Source organism: Stegodyphus dumicola, chromosome X2 (assembly GCF_044657685.1).
Source record: "Stegodyphus dumicola isolate Sdum_Otavi_A_Nest chromosome X2, ASM4465768v1".
Lineage (NCBI taxonomy): Eukaryota > Metazoa > Arthropoda > Arachnida > Araneae > Eresidae > Stegodyphus > Stegodyphus dumicola.
Window position 1 is genome coordinate 107306222 of NC_140781.1, and position 15286 is coordinate 107321507.

The window sequence follows — 15286 nt, forward strand, 5'->3', positions numbered from 1 at the left end:
ATGACAAATATTAACTGCAAAATTGGGAAAAAGTGCACAATCGCAAACTCCTTGCGCGTTTTTCAGAATAGCACATACACATAAACCATTTACACGTCGACTTATTTTTACTTAAAAAAACATCCCAGAATTGCACAAAAATGGCATTGTACACACTCTTAACTTTATCCATCTACACTGCTATTTTCTCATAAATTACAAAAATTTGCACGAAAATGCAGGAAAATTTTGTGAATCTTTAAACTCGGTAAAAAGCACATATATGAAATTACCTGATCGCGAAAAAGTATATACCCTTTCCAAGGATGAACATTTCCACGTATAAAATAAATAAAATATCCAAAAGCTTTTACCTCTAAATTATCTATTATATTATAAACGTCACCAACGAATTTATACGCAAACGTTAAAAATAGTTACAAATACTTAGTGTCAAATATTTAAATTATTTCCATACACGTTTACCTCAACTGAAATGCATACCAAATTCCTACAAACATAAAATTCACAAAATAACTATCATTTAATTAAAATATCACTAAACCATGTACACGTCGACTTATTTTTACTTAAAAAAAACATCCCAGAATTGCACAAAAATGGCATTGTGCACACTCTTCACTATATCCATGTACACTGCTTTTTTGTCATAAATTAGAAAAATTTCACGAAAATGCATGAAAATTTTGTGAATCTTTAAATCCGGTAAAATGAACATATATGAAATTACTTGATCGCGAAAAAGTATATACTTTTTCCAAGAATGAACATTTCCAAGTATAAAATAAATAAAATATCCCAACACTTTTACCTCTAAATTATCTATTATAATATAAACGTCAGCAACGAATTTATACACAAACATTAAAAATAGTTACAAATACTTAGTGTCAAATATTTAAATTATTTCCATACACGTTTACTTCAACTGAAACGTATACCAAATTCCTACAAACATAAAATTCACAAAATAACTATCATTTAATTAAAATATCACTAAACCATGTACACGTCGACTTATTTTTACTTAAAAAGAATCCCAGAATTGCACAAAAATGGCACTGCGCACTCTTCACTATATCCATGTACACTGCTTTTTTCTCATAAATTAGAAAAATTTCAAGAAAATGCATGAAAATACTCAACGTATACTACTCAAACGTATTCCAAAATACTCTCACAAAATCACGATCATTAAATTAAAAAACACTACTTAAAATATAAATAAGCACATACATTAAATTAATAAAAATTAGATTACAATCCTAATTACTTTAAACTAAATCATTGCTAATAACAATTTTCCAATAATACCATTTTAATTTATTTACTCCTTACATTTAGAACAATGCATAAAAATAATATCCTCAAATGATTAAAAATACTAACTTACCTAATCTTCTTCAGAATCTTCATTACGTGGCACGCACACTTCCCAACACATTCCAATCGGCTGCAGTACTACTGCTAATTTCTAAATCCGAAATCCAGTAGTCAACTTATTAATTATTACGTATTAAAAATTTAGAATTCACTTTACATAGCGCCATGCAATCCGAAAATTAATCAACACTATTTCACACAACACACAATGAAGCTTAACACAAAATAATTTTTCCAAATTTACCCCCCCTTTCCGATTAAAGAACTGTAATTCGTCCATTAATGTCACATGACACATCTTATGATCTCTTATTTCCCTCACACAAAATAATGCGTAATCGGAACTGAGTGCTTTTCACATTATTACCAAAGTCCTAGGTAGTAACCTTTATCGCCTCCAAAATTTCGCCAAACTACCTCTTACCATATTCCAAAGATCAGCCCAAAAATTTTTCAACGAAATATAGTACAAACTTTGAGATACAGACATCCAATATCCGGAATGATCTAAAATCCAGACCTCAAAACCGCCAACAACCTTTTTTTAAAATGCTTTATGCATGCACATTTGATTTTTTCCCCTTATAGATAAAACATGTGGAGAGTCCCGATTCTTAAATTTCCCTCCGGCACTAAATAAATACCCCATTATTGAAGAAACAATAATTTAGCATAAATTTGTGTGAATGATAATTTGGCTCTGTAGTTGCGTATCTGCTTGGTATACATCTTAATCACATTATTCTAGATAGAATGTTTGGGATTGTTGATTTTACACCTACTAATATTTTATATCTCTAATATTAATCACTTTTTGCAGGCTGTTTTTATTATAGTAATCTGATGAAAGTTAAAGTTTCAACTTTCGATAATGTTGAAAAGAGTTTCTAATTCTGGAGCTACAATAGAATCTATAAAGTGAAAGCATGTTTCAATGTCCATTAAACAAGAAGTGGAACTGTATATGACATAACTGTCAACTGTATGACATAACAGAAAAAGGACCTTTTTTAATTTTTTGTGGATTATGACACTCTGCTCACAACGAATAACAGGAAAATTATTCGTTATGCTAGAAGTGAAGATGATAATTGAATACAACAAAAATAATGATAATTTAATGGATAAGACAGCATCGCAGCGAGGGCGTACCATTGACGGGTCAAATGATAATGGCGCACGCTAAAATATTTCACAAAGAAATGAACTTAAAAACTGAGTGCACATATTCGACAGGTTGGTTAACCAAATTTAAAAATCGCCTTGGTATAAGGCAATTCAGAATTTCAGGTTAAAATGATACAGAACTATTTGCAAATGAATACATTGAACTCATTAATAGTTAAAAGTTATCTCCAGAACAAATTTACAATGTTGATGAAGCTGGTCTTTTCTGGCAATATGTACCACAAAATGAGGCTCGGTAGAATTCGATTGGTTTACATGATAATGCAAAAATCGTCTTGACTGTAGACAACTGATCAGCTCATACTTCACTTAGAGTTTTAGTGAAAGATATAATGTATCCATATTCTTTCCTCCAAATTGTGTCAATCATTCAGCCTATGGATATTGGAATAGTGCACATGCTGAAATGCAAATATTAAGTAGAATTTTTAAAATCCATGTTAAATTTCTTGAATAATGGGAAGACTATTAAAAATTTTTCGAAGCATTTTAGCGTAAAATCTGCTTTGTGGAGAATCGCAAAATCGTGCGAGGATGTGTCTTCAGATACTTTAAAAACTGCTTGGCATAATTTATGGCCAGCTAGCATATTTCATATTCAGGTTGATGAACATGATAGCCACAAATGTTAAGGTTTTCGGATATCGTAAACCAAAGGTTCAATTTCCCAATTAAAGAACTTTTTATTCGGTTTGGGTGTATATTGGAAGAAAAGGATTCAAGGTACAAAATGAAAGAGTAATTTTTTAATTAAAATCAAGAAAATACCACTTATTCATCACATTTTGAGGAACTTTGAAATTTTCGAGCTGAACCCGTAACGCTTGGAGAGTTAAAAAAATGTGGAGAATCGGTAATAAATGACGATGATATAAGAGAAGTTTTTTATTGTGATGACAATGCTCCAATAATCAATGAACAGATGGTGAAATCTCTAGTATGGTTCTAGATTCAGAAAATACCGCTAACGATGGTGAAGAAAGTGACAGGGATTACTGAAAACGAAAAAAATTTTCAATTGACAAGTTAGTCAGAATTCTTGACACAGCAATTACAGAACTTGCACAATGAAACTTTTTATCTGAATAAGAAATTATGTCTGTCTACAGAATTGAAGAGAAACGACTGAAAGAAATGTTTAATAAAGTAAACAAATAAAGATCCAGTTTTTTTGGGGGGGGGGTAAATTTTGTTACCTTACTTACCCTTTAGATGATAAAAGCTTCATTATTTCATAAATCACGATTTCATATTTCTAATTTTATAATTTCTACATGCTATCTTACAAACTATAAACTGATGATTCGGAAAAATCCCAAATCCGGACTCATTGCTCGGACTTTGTACTGTATTGTATTTACTCACATATTCCCCCTCCCCCAATTTTTTAGTACAAGGTACTGAAAATATTTTAAATATTCACATAATCTTCCCTTTCCTCAAGGTATTTGGAAATGAGTTCTAAATTTTAAGTTGGTTTTGTCCATGAAGTGATTGTTTTTATCTAATAGATCTTCTTGTGAAATTTGGATGCATGGGCTCTGATTAATGAAGCAGTAATAGTGAAAAGCTTTAAGAAAATGAGGATATCTAATGGTCTTAATGGTTCTGAAGATCATTACACATGGGAAGGACTGAACAATCATGAATATAATGAGAACGGTAACAACGTCAACAAATTGCAAGCTGTAGCAAACAACCATTTATGCAGCATTAAAGGATTTTAAGTCTAGAAAGTAACAATGGACCACAATAAGAGCAAGGAGATTTCAAAATACATTCAAGTATAAATGAATATATCTTAGAGATTATAATGATAATATTATTATGTATTCTAATTACAATGTAGATCTCTTTTAAATAAATAATACTGTTATAATTATTGGTGATTTACCCACAAAACTTATAATTTTGGGGGCATACATTTCATTTTGGGGGGGATGTTCCTTTAAACTTTTGCAGGAATGACTGGCAACATTTCTGCCAATTTTTCATGTTTTGCACGCTTTCATAAACGGATAAGGCCTATGAAATACACTGACTTTTATAAGACAGAGATGCATTACCCCCTTGAAATCTTAATTTTAAATGTATCGGGTTTTAACGAAAGTATCCCGCCACTGCAAATCTGCTCTGCGCAGACAGTTCCCGTTGGCATGTTTAGCCATATTTTGTCAAACTATTTTTGGCATTTCAAAGAGAATTGCTTTAGAACACTGTGATGCGAAAATTTATAAAAAAAATATCGTTATCATTAAGTACAAGATGTCTGAAATGAAATTGCCATGCTACCAGATTAGAACCATCATTTACTTCCAGTTCTGTTGTAAAAAGTCAGCTACAGAATGTTACCAAATCATGTCTACAGAGTGATACATGATTACAAAAAAGATAAATTACAGCACCTCCATTATTCTGAAAAAAAAAAAAAACAGTTATAACATTATAAAATGTGTAAATGTAACGGCATAAAATGTAAATAATTTAAAAGTAACTCACAAATATTCAGATAATTATAAATGTTCATTTTGCATATTACTGTATTATCTTTTTGTGGCAATACTGATTTTGTTTTAGAATCCAATGTTTTGTTTTTAAGAGAAAAAAATTAGTTTTGCAACCAGAGTTGAAAAATAAAAGATTTGATATTAATATAGCAATGTTCTTTGTAGTTCAGTAAAATACCCGTTGTGGTAGTTAGCCTTTATCTGCATTTTATTACGTAGTATCAGCTAAGAACGAACAACTGGCAAACCGTAACATTCAACTTTATTTAATATGACTACAGAAAGCAAAACAGAAACAACTACATTAATGGATGCTGAAGCAAATAAAGTAAGCATTAAAAATCCATTTAATTTGTCAAAAATAACCGGATATTTGTTTTCACCAAGTGAAGCCCAGTTTAAAAAATAATCACCAGTGAAGAAGCTATATTCAGTTATTTACTATCCCAGCTCGATGCTGAAAATATATGGGGCATTATTAAAGACACTAAGCCTAATACATATTATATAGTGACAGACTTTTAAATATTTTCAAAGAAAATGAAAATAAATAAATTCAGCGTCTGGTTACTGGATTAGAACAAGGAAATTATCAGCTAAGTCAGCTTTAGCAGAAAATGAAGTATATCTACAAATGACTTTCCGGAAAAAAGAGCTAAAACCTTTATGGCTGGATAAATAGCCTGATTTTATAAAAAAAAATAGTTCTCTTGTAAGTGATGAAAATTTAGACAAATTGACTACAATGTCTCACAAAATTCATGAGACCAAAATCTGAAAAAGAAATTTATGCTGTTTCACCAAAAAGAATGTTAATGATGAGCTATTTGCAAGAATAGCTAGCTGCCTTTCAACAGCAAATTACATGTTCATCAGAATAAAAACAGTGAACTGCAGAATGCTCACTGGCAAATTAAATCACAAATACCTTCAAGCTGTTAATTTATCAGAATGAATTTGAAAACTATAGTCTACTGGCTACAGACTCTTAGCCTTACTCTGAGATGTAGGACTTTATCTGTGTACATATGGGTGATTATGCAGCTCTGGTGATAGATCTGCAGATCAGAGCATCTATTTTTTATGACTTTTCTCCACAATCCTTCACGATGTAAACTGCCCTACAACAAACATTTGATGGAAATCTGTGTGCCCTCATTACTCTTCAGGATGGTTGGTTAGTTGATTATAGCAGTATACTCAACTGTCGTCTGGCCTAGGCCTGACTATTATCTACCTCTGATACCTTCATGGAAGACTTTCTAAGTTCAACTGACTCATATTTATGTTATAAATGAAGACAACCATAAAAACTCCAAGCAGCAAGCTCATGCGCCAGGAGTTGAACTATAAAGAACTACCACCTTTCAGCACTCTTATCTACTAGATTTCTTCTTCAAAGTAAAATACATTGAGAATAAGGAGAAGTAATCTGACTTTTAATTTTATTGATTAACACCTCTTGTATGGAATTCTTAAGTGTGGTGCCATTTTGGAAATGGCTGTTGCCTTTCGTGCATTAGCTTGGCAAATCAATGAGTTTTCAAATACTCCCTAAAATCCCAATGGGTTTTGCTACTTTTCAGTGGAGGTGTGGATAATAAAAAAATATAGAAGTAAGTCATATGGGCAAGTGGAACAAAAATATGCAGCATGCAATGAAAATGTAACATATTGTTTACATAATAAAAATTTGGTTGAGAGACACAATAGATTGAGAGCTATTTTCTTGAAAATCAGTGCATTCAGATATATACTGACGGCAATTTATATGCATTAGTGATGGATTTACTAACATAGGTCCTCTTCAAAGCCTGTATCTTCTTAACCTCTAGATCATTCATTCAGTTTCTTTAGAACTTGTGACTCATTACTGCCAGAATCTTTTAAATGCTCTTACCGACTCAACAGCATTAGAGTGGGTCCCTGCTCATTGTTAAGAAGTAAATGAGAGTTCAGATTTCCTGGCAATGAAAGGAACGGCTGCCCTCAAAATCCAGAAATTTTAAGAACTTTCATTTTGTTAAGAGATTGATAAATATAGAATTGAGCAAGATTTGCACATAAAAGCTAAAGAAACGGCTTGGCAAAGTCTACTGGACAAAGAATGTAATATCCTAAATTCTTGTGCTACAGCCATGGTATCATTCCACCTTTTGACTAGACATGATTACTTTAATATTTATCTGTTTACATAACACTCAATTCTCCAGTATATTTTGTTTGGGACTCTGGACAACCCATTGACAAAGAACATTTAAACACATGATCTGCACTTCACTACTTTAAATCTATAACTCAGAAGCATTAGAAAGCAAGAAGGCCAAAGCAAGAGCCAGATACTTCTAAATATATAAATAATGCGATAAAGATTTTGTATGGATTTTTCATCACATTTCATTCTTGAGCATGGATTGAATCATTCTCAACGTAACAATTACATGAAAGTACTATTTTAATAGGAGTATGGATTTAATTAGTAAATTTAAGCAATCTGAATAGTTGCTTTTATCAGATATACATAAAATATTAATATTTTCAAATGCAAAAAGTAAGCACTTCCATGGGATTTTTAATCTATGTAAGGTTAAATATGAACTAATTGTAGCATCTTCAAGAAATATTTTAAAAGTTATACTTACAAAATCAAAATCACCTTCAGTAAAAGAACGTTGAAATTTGGCTGGTTCATGTAAAACAGCAGAGGGCCCAACACTACTAATCTGACTGAGTTGTCGCTGCAAATGATTAGAAAACCGCCTTTCAGGTGTTTGTGAGAGTTTATTCTGCGAGTTTGATTTTAAAGCATTTTGTTGAAAATGATTTGGATGGGGTGTTCCTGTATGAGGCAGAGGTGTGGAGATATTATTTAGACAAAGCTCATTTCTGTGCTGCTGTTCCTTTTCTTTCTTATCAAAATGATCCAAGAAATATGGACGGTAATTTTCTTTCTTTTCACCAGGAGGAGCTGTATCATGCCCTAAAAACAATAAAATGCATGAATGCATAATTCTGAATTCTTAATAATAATTAATAAAGAAATGTTTTAAGTGGTTTATGAATCTCACTTTTCATAGTAGAATCATCATCTTCTCCATCACTATTGATTACAAGAGTACCTAGATCTGATTCAATATCACTATTTGCTACTAGAGTATTACTATCACTATGAGCAATCATTGTGCCAGATTCATTATTGCTTGGCACTAATGTGCCTGAGTCTCCCATGAACTCAACCATAGTTCTAGAGTCGACTTCATCATCATCCTGCAAAAAGAAAAATCTGGAATTTAAATTTGAATCTAAGTTATTTTTCAATGTAATATACTTGCTCTAATTAAATATAATGTGGTTTATAGGAATTAAATGGTAAGAATAAAGTAATGTAAACAACGCATTCAAATTATTAAGATTTCATTTATGCATTTAAATTTTTTAATCGTACAAACAAGATAAATTCTTTATGCTTTACTTATACATTAAATTTCTGTTAACTACTTGAAGTGAATATTTAATGTTAATCTTTTACCTGTAGTACATTTTTAACTCTTTAAATGAATAAAATCAGATGACCCAATGACTTGAGAAAAAGAACACTACTTGTTTATTTTCTATCAAATCAAATAAAAAAAAAAAAATCTACCAGTTGTTGCTGGGCAACAGTCCTATGTTGCCATCATACGAAAATTAAAATGTACAGAAATTAAAGATAAGATGAAGAAGAAACATTGAGGATGCTACATCTATACTTTTAGATTTTTAATCAAACAAACAAGATAACTTCTTTATGCTTTACTTATACATTAAGCTACTATTAACTACTAAATGAAACAAAATGGTAACATATTTAACAAAACCATCAGCTTTTCATACAGTAAACCCATTTAGGATCACCAATATTTCAGGCAGTTCTGATCTTCTGTGGAAGTGCTCATGTTATAGAAGACACACACTGGTGATAATAATTATAAGCTTGAGAGAAGACAGTTACTAGTGATAATAACTATCAATTTGTGTAATGGTTTACCTTATTGAAAGTCCTTAGGAGTCTATTATAGAAAAATACTAAAAAGTGGTACATCTATTTATTAATAATACTGTTAAATGAATGAAATCAAAAATTAATTATTAAGAATAAAGTTGTAGCTAAAAAAGGCCATCAGAAAATTATTTTTACTTACATATTTTAAAACACGAGTTTATTCACAGTATAACTGGGGGTAAGAAATTTGCTTACCATCTTACCAATGAATATTGCGTATTTTACTTGTTCCTTCCTTATAAGTAGAGAAAATTTATAAATACAGCAGCAGTTTATTTCTAAAAACTACTCTTCTTAGAGGTATGTAGTAAAGATATGCATCAGACAAAACTTTTATCTCTAATTCAGGAGGGAAAGAGATAAAAAAAGGGCTTGAGTTATTGTTCCCAATACAGGGTTCATACCATGGAGGTAGGAAAGGGAGGAGGGGCCATTCCACGCTAGAAGTGAAGCACTGCTTTGAAGCTTGGGTCACCAGAGGGGGTGTTCTTTGTTTACATTCAGAAGCTCGCTTGACAAGATTCTGATAGTATTTCGACACATGACAGTTCCATAGAAATCGAAAAAGGCACACTCTCGCATGAAAGAAACATTCGTAGTGTGATGGATAATAGCAATTTGTATAGTTTACTGACATTTACGCAAAACTCACATCTTGGTTATTTTTCGATAACAACAGCCATTTTGATTATGAATTTGTTTTATAAAATTATAAGTTGTTGCACTACAAAAATATAGATTTTAAGAAAAATGTTATGCTTAAAGAATGAAAAATACCTTACGGTACATTTAAAATTGTATACGTCTTTCGATACCCTTGATAGAGTATTCGCTACTTTTATTTTATTTTCCAAACATCTAAATGTTTTAAATAAAACAAATTTTTTTCACATCCATATATTATTGTAACATGTACCTTTTAAAATTTTTTAGAGCAGAGGCTTTACTGCTGCTCATTTTAAACCCATCGTTTTAATTTTATATATCTGAAAAATAATCACTTTGGGCTTACACGTTTTTCTTATTTGGGTTAACTAAAAATAAAATTACCATCAAATGCTGCAATCCTCATCAAAATTAATAAATATACACACAGATATGCCGACAAGTTAGGTTTCTCTTGATTTGGAATCACACATTTGTGTAAAATTATGTACAGTTTTACACAAATGTGTAGAACAGAAGAGGGATACATTTGCGAATTTGGCGGAAGTACCATGTGCGGTCAAGATGATGTGACCATGCGAACGTGCTACATCATCAAGACAGCTTATTCAAAATTTGAAAATAGGGTAATCGACGGACAATTGTGAAACAATTGTGAAAGTACTGTGAAGAAATCTAATGATTCAATGTATCTAATTATAATGATTATAAATGTTATCTAAATATATAATAACCTTAATATTGAATTGTAAACATAAATTGAAATCCTGTTGACAAATACGTTATAAAACTATTTAAGCAAGAATTGTTCGTATTGGAAAGCAATCTGTTAAAAGGTATTGTAAAGCAAATGTTTTGAGATGTGCACTTAAGAACGTAATAAAGAGTTTTGGAATATGTATTGTTGAAATGAAGAGTAAAAAAAAAATCTGATAAGTATAATTAAAAGAATTATTCCCCTTACATTTTATAATAACTCAGTTACAAGTTTTAAATAATACTTAAAAAAAAAAAAAAACTTATTTTATTCCCTTTCAGAAATGTTCAGAGAAAGTCAAATGCTATTTAATACCTATTTAATTATTAGGAATACCTATTTAATTATTAGGAAATACTTATTTAAAGTATTTCGCTAATTCCTAATAATTCTCTAATTTAAAATGAACCGACTAGAGCATTAATTATAAATTGACTTACATTTTTCGATTTAAAAGATGCCTCAGAAACCAAAAAATCATGTATTATTTAAGAAAGTATTTTAGGAAGAAGCTCTATAAATAGAAAAGAAATGATGCATAATTTTAATATTAATAATACAATAAACTTTGATCTTAATTTTTGTACCTTAACCGAATAAAATCGAATTACCTTAATTTTTTTTTCTAATGTAATTAACGAAAACTTGTGAAAATATTTCATTCAAATTAAACTATTCTGAGAAAACTGTCCTGTAAAAAGTATAGCATTTAATTCCATTCAGAATGAAATGTTGTTTAAAAATATGTTGTTTTCACATACTTAGGACTCTGAAGTGTTGTAGAAAAAGAAAATATATACATTTATATGTATATTTGCGACGTAATTACAAAATATTTACACCCGAACGCGTCAAATCCCATAGATTTCAATGGTAAATGACCCAATGTTTTGGTCACCACGTAGGGATCGCCGGTGCTTCAGAGCAGGGTACGGAGAAACTTTTTTAGGGCGACTCCATCTTACTTCCTACCTCCATGGTTCGTACACATTTCCTTACATGAAAATTAAGGACTTTTAAGGACCATCAAAGAAAAAATTAAGGACCTATCAGCAAACAAAAAAACGAATAGAATAAAGCAATTATCCATACAACCGACTTCATGCTTGTAATTTCACTTTAAGAAACTAACAGAAGTGTGTATTATGCACTATTATTAAACTCACTTTAATACTTACCACAAAACAATTTTGAAAATTAAACTAACTCCTTACAAGTTATGAAGAAGATAACATTAAATTCGGAACATAATTTCTTTAAAAACATGTATAAGTGTATTTTACACTAATAACAGTCACTATCTTAGAGATTTACATGATTATTATTTAACTTACTTGATATTTATTTAAACACAGTCAACTACTATTATAATCACAATGTAAGAATATTTTGCAGATTAAAATAACTGATTGTGAAATGTCCTTCTTGCAGCATTTATCATTCATTAACTGCTCAGCAATGAATCCCAAATAAACTTTACTTTTATCATTATAACAATTTGGATCATTAAAATTAAATTTATAAAGATTTTCTGTTTTACTTATTTTTGAATATTCTAGTTTCAAAATTTTAAAGTGCTGAAGGCAATCATTTACAAGTTTTAAGATATCTTCAGCAAAAAATGGAATAAGTGGTTTATCACTTTGATAATATTAAAGGAAAGGCAATAATATTTTCGACAGAGAGAGAAAAAAATTTAATTTTATAAGAAATGTTTTATCTTTAGTTGCCTCCAAAATATTTGAGAAGGATTTCGATGAATTTTTTTTAAACTTCCCCATTTCAACTTCTTTAATGTACAGTGGCAAGTCATCCCATATTTCAATGGCTCTTTCAACTGTTGGGACATTTTGCAACCATCGGTAAAAGCAGAACTTCACAGGTAGCTTTTTTAAGCCAGATATACTTAATAAAGCTTCATGTCTTGCAGGAGAATCTTTAAAAATCCAATATAAGGAGGATAAGAATGATGGAATGTCTCAGCCAGTGGATGACATCCTATGCTTGAAAGCATTGTTAAGAATGTGTAAACGGCATGTCCCTAATGTCAAGCATTGAATGTTATATTCCTTTGTCAAGTCCTGTTGCAATAAATCATAAAATTTCCAGTTTACTGCAGGACCATCCATTGATATTTGTAAGAGTTTTGACAAGTCTAGCTTTTCAACACATTCATAAAATTTGGATAAAATAATTTCACTTGTTGCATGCCCTATAAATGCAAAAGTAAGGTACTGAGTTCTGACCTTATTTTCGTGATGCCAGTACTTCACATACATATCTAGTTGCTTCTTTTGATTTGTCAGATTAAGAGTCTATCAAATAGTAATGTAAAAAACTCAGCATTTTTACAATGCTTTAGTAAAAAAGTTTTAAAATAAGGGCCAAGACCAAAATAACAGATATAAGCACATTCCTTTTCACCACATGAAAACTATTTTGCAATGGAACTATCCGGGAACATTTTAGTGAATAACGGCCCAATATCATTGCACGATTTAAAAGAATAGTGGGTTTTGATGCAATTAAAAGCCCACAATATTTCTGCATCTGTAACTTCAGATTTGAAAAGGAAAGAATTGATTTTATTATTTTCTACACTTATTGATGTTGAATTAGCAGTTACATCTTTTCCGGAAGTAGATGGTTCTTCTAACTTCATGATACTGACAAAATTCATGATACTGTTAGAAGAAACTCTGCCGTTGAGAAAGGAAAGATGTTTTGCAGCTAAAAGGGGCATTACATGCAAGGCATTAGTAAAATTAAGTATCGCATATATATGTATATAATGTATATATATATATAATAAGAAATGTATACTGAAAATATACATTTTTTACTATATATATATATATATACAGAACAAATTCCGAGATCCGGACATCCAATATCTGGAATGATCTAAAATCCGGACCTCAAAGCCACCACCAACCAATTTTTTAGGGCTTTTTTGGAGGGAAGGGGTATGCTTTACGCATGCGCATTAGATTTTTTTTCCCTCATCATAAAAAAACATGCCGGAAATCCCGATTCTTAATCTCAGTTTGGCGCTAAATAAAATATCTAATTATTGAAGAAATAATTATTTTAGCATAAATTTGTGTGATTAGTAACTTGATTCCATAGCTGCGTATCTGCTTGGCATAATCTCATACCGAAACATTTGTTAATTTTACAGCAACTAATATTTTATATCCTTAATGCCAAAATTGCAAATCATTATTTATTGTATTTTGCTTTCATCACCGCATGTTTATCAACGGATGACAACTTGAGTGATGACTCATGCAGCGACGCCAAATAACAGAGTATTATCCGATTACAGATTTAAGTTTAATGCGGTAAAATGTTGACAAGGGGAGATTTAACAGAAATTTCTTTCCTTATGCTAAAAATAGATTTTGTTAATGATACTCATAGGACAAACGATTATATTTAGTGCTATTTGAATTAAGAATAACTGATTTGTTATTCACATAAAGCCAGAACCAGCGCCAGAGCTCGCATGGCCACACCAGGCGGCAGAATTTAGGGAAGTTAAACAGAAGTTTTTCATTGCGATGACAATGAATCAATCAATGACCAATCATCAATCAATTAACAGAGGGCGAAATTTGTAGTATAGTTCTAAATCCAGAAAATACAGCTACCGATAGTGAACAAAGTGAAAATACAGCTACCGATAGTGAAGAAAGTAACAGAGAGGTTAATGAATGAGAAAAAATTTTGATTGACAAGTTATTCGGAATTCTCGACACAGCAATTACAGGACTTGAACAATGGCACTTAATAACTCAACAAGAAATTATAGGTCTATAGTATTAGTCTAAAGTATCAGCAGAGAAAACAAATCAAACACCTCACATTGAGAGAAATGTTTAATAAAGTAAACATATAAATATTAAGCTCTTTTCTTTTGTAAATTTTGATAGCCTTTAAATCATAAATGCTTCATTATTTCATTAATCACGATTTCATATTTTCAATTTTATAATTTCTACGTGCCATCTTACTAGATTTAAAATGATCTAATATCCGTAAAAATCTCAAATCTGGGATCGCCGAAGTTCCGACCTCGGACTTTGTACTGTATAAATATATATAATACGGAATGTATATTTTCAGTTAAACTTCTACCCAATAACTTTAGTAATTCATGAAAGTTAATTTTGCGTCTAGTTAATTCAGGAAAATTAGTTTCAATTAGTTGTTTTCAGCTTTAAAAATATTAAAAATTTTTTAATTAGTTAGTTGTTTTCAACTAATATTTGTATCGCCATTAGCAAAAATAATGCATTACTATCAACAGCATAGGATTAAACCAAATACTTAATTGTCTATTGAAGCTTCAAAACGTATTTCCAAACTTCACTTTTTCTCGGCTAGCGTTACCGAATTTGCCCTTGGCAACCTAAAATCGAAATGGAGCCAACAGATTTCCCGCGAAATCGATAACAGACCCTCTGCAGAAATAAACTCATAATCCCGATATCCCATACATATAGTATGTGCAAAAGAGAATAAACTCCGTAGAAGGTGATAAAAAATTAATTTATGGCTTAATTGAAACAAACACAGAAATTAAGCTAAGCAAAACCGTGTAAAAACAAATTGAAATGATAAAACAAAACTTAATTTTCATGTGAATTTTCAGCGCTGATTCTCCCATTATAGAAATTTCAATTTGTTTCAGACAAAGACCACATTTAGCTTTATAAGGATTGTCATCCATCAATATCC

At 30.7% G+C, this 15286-nt stretch overlaps 1 protein-coding gene across 3 annotated transcripts in view; it reads right to left on the reverse strand.

Annotated features, from left to right (window-relative positions):
- hpo (serine/threonine-protein kinase hippo) overlaps positions 1 to 15286 on the reverse strand; it is a 97309-nt gene that overhangs the window by 22458 nt on the left and 59565 nt on the right. Inside the window, exons 9-11 of one of the 3 annotated variants that reach the window (XM_035362388.2) lie at positions 8147 to 8345; positions 7721 to 8058; positions 4885 to 4986 (exon numbers count right to left, since the gene is read on the reverse strand). In XM_035362388.2, coding sequence (XP_035218279.1) covers positions 4906 to 4986; positions 7721 to 8058; positions 8147 to 8345 — 618 coding nt within the window. In that variant the 3' untranslated portion in view covers positions 4885 to 4905. Of the gene's footprint in view, positions 1 to 4863; positions 4987 to 7720; positions 8059 to 8146; positions 8346 to 15286 lie in introns of all 3 variants that reach the window. The other 2 variants (XM_035362387.2, XM_035362386.2) reach the window with 2 other exon arrangements.